Genomic DNA, 10945 nt, shown 5'->3' with positions numbered 1-10945 from the left:
GTGTAAAAAAAAAAAAACATGCACATGCACGCACGCACGCATGCCACGCACATGTAGCGTGCACACGGCCACGCACGTCACGCATGGCACCGCACGTCTGTACGTGACAACGCCGCACGTAACGTGCACACGCACACACGCACGCACACAGCGTACGCACGCACGCACGTATACGTGCCACACGCACGCACGCAGCACGCACGCCGCCACGCGCACGCACGCACGGCACGCCGCACACACGCACGATTTACATTACACAACGCAACGCATGCGCTAATAATAATTCGGTAAATTAATCGATATCGGGTGTCTGTCGTGTAAGACAGCCACATGATCGCTAACTCGAAGTTACACGCCTTAAACACGAGTTAGCTTAACTCGAGTTAAGGTTCGTCGTGTAGACGAGGCTATAGTGAAAATCCGTAATCTAGTTTGGGCAGAATGAAACTGGTGATCATGGGAATGCCTTGACAGATCAATGGATCTATTTATTATCTATCTTATTTTATTTAGCACCTGTCATGGCTCATATGTGTGCCAAATCTGCTGCTTTTATCACAATCTGAACGATCGACCTGATTTTTGGTGCTTAGATCTTGTACTAATCAGACCAATACCGGACAGACCAATACCTGAGAGAGGAGGAGATTGATTTTTGTGGACACTGCTGACCGCTGAGCAGTGACAGTCTCCTCAATGACTCGTTCGGCAAGCCGACCGCTGAGGCTCTCCAGTTTTGTCAGCTGATCGCGGAACTCTGCGCAACGATACGACACATAAAGGGTGATCAGGATGCGACATTGCCCTGGTGTCAGCTACGATAAACATGTGTGGTCATCATCACACGCTCCTGAACAATATGACACATGAAAGGTGATCGGGAGGCAACCTTGCCTTGGTGACAGCTACATGTGCGGTTATCACCGCACGCTCCTGCTAATTCCCCACAGATGCTCGTCTATCGATGCATACATGCACGCTGTCAATGTATCACAATAACTTTTTGAGACTTCATTCAGACACTATCCTTGAGCGAATTCTGGTCACTGACGTGTTACTCAATCGCTGAATATTCTGATTCATCGCCTGATCATGTTCAACATAACATATACGGTGCGAGAAAAATAAAATTAAGCTTAATCTAACCGATAATCATTACACTGTGTATATAAATTAGAGCTTCTATATAACAACAGATACGATATTAATACTATATTAATATACTATATCAATATACTATATTAATATTAATACTACGGATACTGCATCTATATACCTTGCAGGCATTCGTTGTTGTAGGTGAGAGCCTGACTGTAGTACAACAACGCTTTCTCCACGAGAAGCTCACAGCACTGCTCCTGTGTCTCCTTTATCATGCGAGGTCGTGTGACCGCACGTAGTCCCTTCTGTCTGTAGTATAGCTGCAGGCAATAAATCACATTACCTACATGGCACAGTACACTCACAGTTTATCCTACTAAATTGGAGCCGTTGCAGTTAGGCTAGTTAGAGCTATAGGATTAATTCGGTTTGGAATTAGGGTAATTTCAGGTTTAGGTTCTGGGCTGATCCAATCACATCACGATATACAGGTAACCTTCTTTTCAAATGACACCCGACACATTATCCTAATAAAGGCAGATTTTCAGGTTTCTATTGAGCTGCTCAGTGACCACCTTTTTAGCAAAAGTCGTCCACGAACAAGCCCCGCGTGCTTAGCAGGAGCTTACGTGAGTAGCAGTCAGCAGACTGTCCAGGTTTTTCCTCAACAGGTTGCGAATGAGGACGAGAAAATAGTTTCCATCTTCCTGCTGTTCCCCAAATACTTGGTACTTCCTGTCGTACTTGTTGCTCCGCCGCTGTGCTCTAAAATTTAGGTTTCACCTCTACTGCAAAAACTGTCGTTAAAACCCGAGAGATTGCCAAGTGACAGTCAAAAGCCTGCGATATCAATTCATAGCAGGACGCTTGGTAATCACGTGTTTGTAAACTGCAGAACCATACATTGGAAATTTGGAAACATTGAAAATCTATATCATCAAATTTTCAGCAGGAGACCTTACCATTCATGAGCTGAGTACCACGACTAGTTAACTCTATGTCCACGAAATCTTGCTAGGGCAAGTCTAGGTACTATCTACTGTCTAGGTGATCCATTCATTAGGGAAAACATCATTAAGAAGTATAAAGCCAGCTGCCAATTCTCAGAAATATCACAAATACTTATGATATCATAGGTCTAAGATGTTATAACTCTAAAATTAAGTGCTGTTTCCCACCAAAGAGAAGCAATGAAGTCTCCTGTCTGACCTCTCCTACTTACCGACCACTGTATGAGTTCTTCTCCATTTTGTAACTGCTCTGAATGGATGCTGGCTTCCCAAGCCTAGATGGCTGAGCGAGATTATGCTGCTTCTTCTAATGCACAGTAAGAAACGAAGGCGTCACATGAAAGTAAATTAGGATAGCGATGAATAAACTAGAACTAAAAACGTCGGAGGACGTTGATCGTGCGATCGCACCTCGATGAAAAAAAAACAAGTTAGAAAATGCTTAATTTCTTTACTAGACATTGATAAGTGGTGACTGATCACACCAACCTTCTCTGGTGTGGATGCAGGACGGCTGTTGGACGTAGTGCTTGTAGGAGGAAGCCACGACTGGATGGCAAGCATCACCTTCATGGTTCCCCCAAAAGTGTGAATTTTTATCAAGGACAATATATTCAATGACATATATGTGACATATCAACTATGTTAGTAAACAATGACGTGTGAATTTTGGATTACAATTAACATTTTCTAGATTGAAGACTTATGTTAATTTGAAAAGGTGAGTCAGGTAACCAGCAATGAAGGTTTTTTTTAGCTTTTTCTTTTAGATAAAAAAATGCAAGGACAATAGACATAATATAAGGACTTGGACCTATTTTTAAAGACATTTAAGAACGAAACGAAAAATAAAGGACTTTCAAGGACGATGGACAAAATTCAACGGCTTTCAAGAGCTGTGGGAATTCTGACCTTGCTCTTCTGGAACCCAACCTGCTCCTCCCTCTCTCCGAATGACGGGATCCTGCACACACACAAAAACATGGCGTTTTCCTATCACATTTTCTGACAAATTCGTTAGTCAACACCTTCAGTGTAGGTGACCATCAATCTTCAATAAAGTTGACTGACACCAGGCAGGCACCAACCACACTGAATCAGTATAACCAGTTGATGCACACATGGCTATAGGGCTAGTGTATGCACATAACCTATATGCTGTGAGCCTGTGCCATCATAATGTAACCTGTAACTACTAAACAATTTTGTATTAGACAAAATTACAACGCATTACAAACGCTTTGAACATACATGTACAAGAGTTCATATTGATGATTTTTACATAGATAATGTGGACGCACCTTGTAAGTTCCTGTATAACTGCGATTGATGGGTCTTCAATGGCCAAAATTCTCTTAGTGCCTTGGTACTGCTCAGTGGCCTGTTATATAGAATATCGAAGAAACGTCTGACAATGTGCAATTTTTTGATACATATGTAACCTAAGCTAACACAGAACTTCTTATCGATCGAAGGAACAAGGTTTGAAGCAGTATTGCGTAAAGTGGAGGCTTGGTCCCATACAGGACACAGATCGACACACGTGGATTTAATGAGGTTACCACCTGATGCTATTGAGATATAATTATACTTGCGTTTTTGAGACGAATTAGTGAATTTAAACTAAATAAAGGCCTGAAATTGTAGACTAGATCAAGACAAGGGAGTTGGGGGGGGGGGAAGTGAGAGAGGGTGAGAGGATTCAAGACAAGAGAGTGGGAGAGAGAGTGAGAAAGGGTGAGAGGGATCAAGACAAGAGTGGGAGAGATAGTGAGAGAGGGTGAGAGGGATCAAGACAAGAGTGGGGGAGATAGTGAGAGAGAGTGAGAGGGATCAAGACAAAGGAGTGGGGGAGAGAGTGAGAGAAGGTGTGAGGATTCAAGACAAGGGAGTTGGGGGGAGAGTGAGAGAGGGTGAGAGGGATCAAGACAAGAGTGGGGGAAATAGTGAGAGAAGGTGAGAGGAAACAAGACAAGAGAGTGGGGGAAAGAGTGAGAGAAGGTGAGAGGAAACAAGACAAGAGAGTAGGGAAAAGAGTGAGAGAGGGTGGGAGAGATCAAGACAAGAGAGTGGGAGAGAGTGAGAGAGGGTGAGAGGGATCAAGACAAGAGAGTGGGGGAGAGAGTGAGAGAGGGTGAGAGGATTCAAGACAAGAGAGTGGGGAAAAGAGTGAGAGAGGGTGAGAGGGGTCGAGACAAGAGAAAGTGAGAGAGGGTGAGAGGAATCAAGACAAAAGAGGGCGCCACTCACATGAGGTTCTGGCTCCTGTACAGCGGGCATCGCTGTCAACGTCGACTGGCTAGCGCACTCACATGATGCCTCTTGTTTGCAGTTGAGAAACTCACATCGAGTCGTGCACATTGCCACCGCTGCTGGTAAATCCACATCTAGCAGCTCTCTCCCTAGTGGCTGGACACGTAACAACACGATTCAATATGATTATTGCTATTGTTATTCTTAGTACTACTGTTATTCTCACTCTCACTCTCACTCTCATTCTCACTCTAACTCTCATTCTCATTCTCATTCTCCTCTCACTCTCATTCTCATTCTCACTCTCATTCTCATTCTCATTCTCATTATTATTACTACTGCTATTATCAGAAGTAAAGTGAGTAGAGGGGACGAGTACCTCATCACCACTCAGCTTGCTCGTTAGTTCCTCGATGACAGCGATGAGACGAGCAGCCTGGCTGTTGCTGCTCGCCACCTCAGACTTGATGCCGATCTGGGTGGTGGTAAGCAGCTTCGCGGTGGCTTCCACAAACACCAAGTCAGCCATGTGGTTCTTCAGCCTACAGAACACACACACACACGCGTTGTTGATTGAATCGCGTATGAACATACACGTGTGTACACACGTTAGTAGGTCTCATGCGTGTGTCGTTACGAGGCGAAGACGCATGTGTACGTTGCAGACGACCGTAAACGACCCGAGTGATTGACAGGTGGCTCTAGCTAATCAGTATTGCGATGAGGGCGTTCTAAAAACATTACTTAGTAATAAAGTGGACAATTCAGCAGGCAAACGCAAATTCAGCAATTAAAAACTACTCGGGCTGTATATGTTTTGTGCATGCAAGCAGGTCATTCACTAAATAACAAACAACGGAGCCCAACACAATACCAGAAAAAAAACGGCCGACTCAATCGCAGCACCGGGCACACTAGGCGATTGTAGCTGCGCGACTCAAATAATTATCAAACATGTTTGATTCGGGCGACTCAGCCGGCCGGTTCAAAAATCGACCGTGACTGGGACCGCGACACTGGACACACTAGGCTGGCCAGCCGGCTTGATCGCATAAAAAATTGCCTAGTGTGTCCATCCCTTAAGAAAAGTCAAAGTTTGAGAAAGGCAGCAAGAGCGTTGATTTTAACGGGAGACGCATCCGGAAGAGTTTCAAAAATAGCCGATTTTCAAAATTTCGGAGTTGAACATTTCCATTTGTGATAAATTTTCCTGGGGCCCAACAAGATGCTCACTTGTCGACGAATTCAGCGATGGCGGCTCTCGATTTTGTGTCTTGGGCATTTTGCACATCCTCAAGGTCACCACAGAGGGCATTCTCAGCAGTGTTTAGCTGATGTGAGACCTTCTCAAGTCGTGTTCTGATGACGTCTGTCTCCTCCGTACAATAGTTACCGCCCTCACTAAACAGCCTGCATTACAGAAGAGAAACACAAGAACATTGCTTACTGGCAGAAGACACGGTGCACAGCAGTTACTACCTTGACTAAACACTTCAGTGATACCATAGGCACATGAAAACATTTATTATTGAAAAAGGAAACATCTGGATATTGTAGTAGTTATTGCTTTTACTATTATTATACAGCCTAGGTGCCAAAATAGAAAGACAAAGACATTCCTTGCCAAGGCAAGGAAGAATAGTCATCATGCAGTGAAAAGATTAAAAAAAATTATTATGCAAAATGTACAAGCATGGAACAGAAAATGTGCTTAAACACACAATTGATGAACAAGCATACCTTATGTTATTGAGGAATTCTGCACTGGATCTGTGAAGTTTGCCTAAACTTGCCTCTATATCTTGCCTATAGTGCATAAGTTCTTGTCTGACCAAATCCATGTGACTTCTCATGTCTTCCTTCACAAGTTCCTGCACTTGCAGTAGTCTGTATTGTGCATGAAACAGACCATCAGAAAATACATAGCCACGTACATTACCATCGCACTGCAAACAAACGTGACAGTCTTATAGTGATGTGCAAAGTGTCTATGTCTCCCTAGGTACAAAACCTGGAGAGTTTCTGGAGTACATTGCGTTATGGCTAGGGCTCAGTTACAGCCAAGGTCAAGGTTAGGGACAGAATTAGGGTTAGGGTTGGGTTGCGATTAAATAAAACCCAGGAAATCGCAGACTATTTCAGCCTTAGTGATGTGCACTGCCTCATTAATAACCAACGACGTCTAAATTCCCAAATAATAATGACGACCATTAACAGCGATAACACAATTAATAATGATAACGCGACTAACAGTGCGCGAAAGACTGAAAACAAGAAATTCCTGACTCACTCGTCGGATTTCGCGGCTGCTGCCACGGTCTTGCCCTTCTCTGCGACCTTCAGCTTGAAGGCTAGCATCGCGTCGTCCAGGCTGCTGGTCGTAACCGCTAGCCCCTGCCTCACCTCAGCCAGTGCGGCCAGCACGCCTCTACAGTGTGTGCTCACTCTGTCACCGTGAGTGTGTAGCTCAGCTATAGTGAGATAGAGTAATTACACTTATCAGAGTACGGGTCAGAAAAATGGTGCCTCTTAAGTCTTCTGAATTTATGTAATACACTGAAGTGATTCACGCAACAGCTTAAATTGACATTGCGCGTATGTTAATTTTCACAATACTGTGTAAAGATTATTCCTTGTTCTACATTAACATTCAGTACAATAGTAATTAAAAGGAAATTTATTATTTAAAGTGAGAATATTTGATTTCGTCAATACAGAGAGAAACCGACCGTTGCTCTGCTACAATTATTAGCCTTTGCAAAATTTTTGCTCTTTGTAATTTCAGTCTCGCAAATTCATATAAGAAATCATTCTCTTGGTCAGCGTAAACACGTTTTGGGTTTCCTACCCAAACGAACTTGGTAGATGTCTTGTTCGATACGACCCTTCCTAGCATCATGCAGCTGCAGCTTCAAATTCAGATCAGCGTCACACTGTTCTAATCTAACTGAAACAAACTGTGTGCAGCAGGAACTATAAGATTATATAAGAACTATATCTGATCCTCTGGCACTAAAAAGGTGCAGACCGAATGACAGGGACATTCACGATTGCTCTCGTGTGCAGCCCAACTGTGCAGATTAAGTGTGCATCCAATGTGTGTAGCCAAGGTGTGCAATGTAAGTGTGCAGCCTACAAGTGCAGTCTACATAAACAGTCAACCTGCTAAGCCTACCAGTGCAGCCTTCTGCACATGTTAAATTTGCAATAATAGTGTGCAGACGGTGCAGTCAACATGAGCAACCGAACTATACAGGCTACATGTGCAGTCTGCTTGTGTACCTCAAGTATTCAGCCTACGCTATGCAGGCTACGTTTGCCACCCATGTGTGCAGTGTACAATACACATGCAGTCAAGCAGTGCATCTTACCTCGGCAGCCTGGTGCAGCGTTTCGTCTCTCCACGTCTCTGTGTGATCCAGGAAGCCAAATCTGATCTGCTCTGTTGTGCTCTCTGCTTCCCCGTCGCCGATTGCAATGTCAACTATGTCCTCTGGCACGGATGGCTTAGGCTCTGTGTGGGAAAAACGCTCACTGTCAGAGCCAAACATACACAACACCATGTCCCCCGGTGAAAACAGCTGATGCTGCAGGGGCAACACACTCACCACTAGAGCCACACAAACACATCATGACAGCTAGCTATATATATGCAATGTAAACCATACCCTGTTCAAGGTGCTCTTATGTCGATTTCTATGTAGAAAACACACTTCCCATACAGCAAAATTGAAACAGAGAAAGACAAAGATTAGAGACACAGATGTAGCAGTATTATTATGCAAATAAATAGATATTATGTAACTTTAGTGCAAAACAGGGTCACTGATAGAACCTTGATGTCAAACAGACCCTTTCGAAATAGCACTGAAACCAAACATTGGGCACAAAAAGTGTAACCGAGAACTTTTCTATGCTTACATCTACCGCGTTAACAACTGCATTATCAAATATAATGTTTGATGCCTCTGCAAGCCTACTGACATCTGCCAGTCTCTGGGGAGAGCTGACAACGTCCTGAACCTTGTCCTGGCCTGCCCAGATACTTCAACACATACGAGAGCACAAGTTTTAGGACCTGACCTGTTATGGGGTCATCTTCGTTGTAAGCCATTTCATCGAGCTGCTCCATAGAGACCACTGCAGCTTCATTGCTGGCCAGGCGATGGAAGACAGTGCCTCTAGACGTGACAATGGTCTCACGGGCAGACACCTCCTGCACACCATCTACGTCCTTAATACAGAATACAATGACAAGTTGTTAGTAACACATCATGAAGATAATATGCAGTCTTTTTGTAACTTTTCTCATATCCATTTCATTTATAATTTGTTATAATACTTATTGTTTTGCACATTTACTGAGTTTAGTGCACATTTAAAACTAGCTCTAGTAACTAAAGCCCGCGTACGGTTGCCGCTGGCAGCGGCAACCGTACGCGGGCTATAGTTACTAGAGCTAATTTAAAACAAGATTTTTCATAATAATAATAATTATTGTTGTTTATTATTATTATTATTATTATTAGTAGTATATTATTATTACTATAGTCATTATAATTCAACATTGTACATATATAATACAGTCAATTCTAACATGCCTGACAGTGAAGTGTTTAATAGATACACGGAGCATGAAATTTCACAAGAATGACGTCACTCAATTTTTTCATTAGCAGTTAGCTGTTGACCGGTTAACGGCATTCTTTGCCGATTGATTCTTTCTCATTGCACGAACCTGTAATTCTTCCTCCTTAACTACAGAAAAGTAGCTATAGATGGCGCTCTCATAGTGGACCACGTCACCATCTATGTCACGCGGGTGCCTCTTGATCAGATGCACCTTCCTGTAGCTCATCTTTTTGTGCCTGCACGCAAACAACACACGTGATCTCTTTCACCAATGGTTTAGTCAATCAAACTTTTAATGGCCAGCAATTTACCTATCCGCCTTAACGAAATAATCTTCTTCTTTGATACTGTGGTTAGGTTGGTTAACCAAAGTTAGCTTTTACGTTGTGCACACCAAAATGTTTCTCTAGTGGCATGTCATTATTAATAATTGTTTTTAGAAACTCCTATTGTAACGCTGATTGGTTAGAGCCACCTGTCAATCAAATTACCCAAGGCAGATAGGTGAGTTGGGATATTATAGAACCACGTACTCTTCTCGGATGCTGTCAAGGAGTTGTGTAGCTACTTTCAGCTGCTGGTTGAGATCAGCCTCACCACTCGACTGCCTTAGCTTGTCCAAAACTATATCCAATTCCTGCTCGCCTACCTACAGAACAAAATATACAGACCTACAGAACAATATAAATATACAGACACTACAGCTGCAAGAACTTCCATATGGAACACAAGTAGGCACCACTATGAGACACAAGTAGGCACCACTGTGGCACACAAGTAGGCCCCACTGTGGCCACAAGTAGGCACCACTGTGGCACACAAGTAGGCACCACTGTGGCACACAAGTAGGCACCACTGTGGCACACAAGTAGGCACCACTGTGGCACACAAGTAGGCCTCGCTGTGGCACACAGGAGGGGGAGAGAGAAGGTAGAGAGGTAGAGGAGGTGCAAGTGGTGGTTGAGGGAGTGAGGAAGAGGGGAGGGGAGAATGTGATAGAGGAGAGAGGAGACGGTAAGGCACCCTCCTCTACCCCCCTCCTCCAGCTCCCCCCCTCCATCCTCCTCCTCCTCCTCCTCCTCCCCACTTCTCCCACCTTTTCGCCCTCCTCCTCCTCCTCTCCTCCTCCTCCACTCCTTTCTGCTTCTCTCGCCTCCTCTCTTCCTCTCCTCCTCCTCCCCACACTTCTTCCTCCTCCTCCCTCACCTGGCCTCGACTCTCCCTTCTCCACCTCCTCCACCTCCATCCTTCTCCCTCCTCCCCCTCTTCTCCACCACTTTCCCCACGTTTCTCCTCTCCTCCTCGCTCCTCCTCCTCCTCCTGCATCCACCTTTCTCCCCCCTCCTCCTCCTCATTTACGCACGTCCTCCTCCTTCCTCCACCTCTGCGCCCGTCCTCCTCCTCCTCCCATTCTCCCCCTCCTCCTCCTCCACCTTCTCCCCTCCTCTCCTCTGCCACCTCTCCCCATCCTCCTCTCCGCCTCCTCCTCCTCACCTCCTCTCCTGCCTCCTATCCACCTTTTCCCCCTCCTCCTCCTCCTCCTCCTCCCTCCTCCTCCCCCTTTGCCCCCTCCTCCTGCCTCTGTCCACCTTCTCCCCATCCTCCTGCTCGCCTCCTCCTCCTCAGCTCCTCTCCTCCTCCTCATCCCTTTCCCCCTCTCTCTCCTCACTCTCCTTCCCCCCTTTGCCCCTCCTCGTCCTCTGCCGCCTCTCCCCCTCCCTGCCTCCTCCCCTCCTCCTCTCCTCCTCCACCTCATCTTCTCCTCCTCCTCCACTCCACCTCCCTCTCCTCCTCTCCTCCTCCTCTCCTCCTCGTCCTCGACCTCCTCCTGTATCTTATTCAAGCAATGAATAATAAATAAAAGTGATACATGTCCGGGGGGTAAATGTCCGCCGGGGTTCATTGATCCGGGGGGTATTGTCCGGAGGTGACTAGCACGGGGGTAATGT

General features: G+C 45.1%; 1 protein-coding gene across 1 annotated transcript in view; it reads right to left on the bottom strand.

The window, feature by feature from the left end:
• The window catches only part of LOC106812670 (coiled-coil domain-containing protein 180-like), a 23092-nt gene that overhangs the window by 3518 nt on the left and 8629 nt on the right, over nt 1-10945 (bottom strand). Inside the window, exons 10-26 of the mRNA XM_014816600.1 lie at nt 9530-9645; nt 9103-9232; nt 8448-8598; nt 7736-7878; nt 7213-7321; nt 6655-6835; nt 6105-6251; nt 5598-5774; nt 4744-4906; nt 4362-4520; nt 3413-3492; nt 3024-3075; nt 2601-2678; nt 2324-2418; nt 1731-1866; nt 1277-1421; nt 633-757 (exon numbers count right to left, since the gene is read on the bottom strand). Coding sequence (XP_014672086.1) covers nt 633-757; nt 1277-1421; nt 1731-1866; nt 2324-2418; nt 2601-2678; nt 3024-3075; nt 3413-3492; nt 4362-4520; nt 4744-4906; nt 5598-5774; nt 6105-6251; nt 6655-6835; nt 7213-7321; nt 7736-7878; nt 8448-8598; nt 9103-9232; nt 9530-9645 — 2187 coding nt within the window. The remainder of the gene's footprint in view (nt 1-632; nt 758-1276; nt 1422-1730; nt 1867-2323; nt 2419-2600; nt 2679-3023; nt 3076-3412; nt 3493-4361; nt 4521-4743; nt 4907-5597; nt 5775-6104; nt 6252-6654; nt 6836-7212; nt 7322-7735; nt 7879-8447; nt 8599-9102; nt 9233-9529; nt 9646-10945) is intronic.

Source organism: Priapulus caudatus, unplaced genomic scaffold (genome assembly GCF_000485595.1).
Source record: "Priapulus caudatus unplaced genomic scaffold, Priapulus_caudatus-5.0.1 Scaffold673, whole genome shotgun sequence".
NCBI lineage: Eukaryota > Metazoa > Priapulida > Priapulimorpha > Priapulimorphida > Priapulidae > Priapulus > Priapulus caudatus.
The sequence above is the reverse complement of the archived record's forward strand: the minus strand, read 5'-3'. Positions and strand labels throughout refer to the sequence as shown.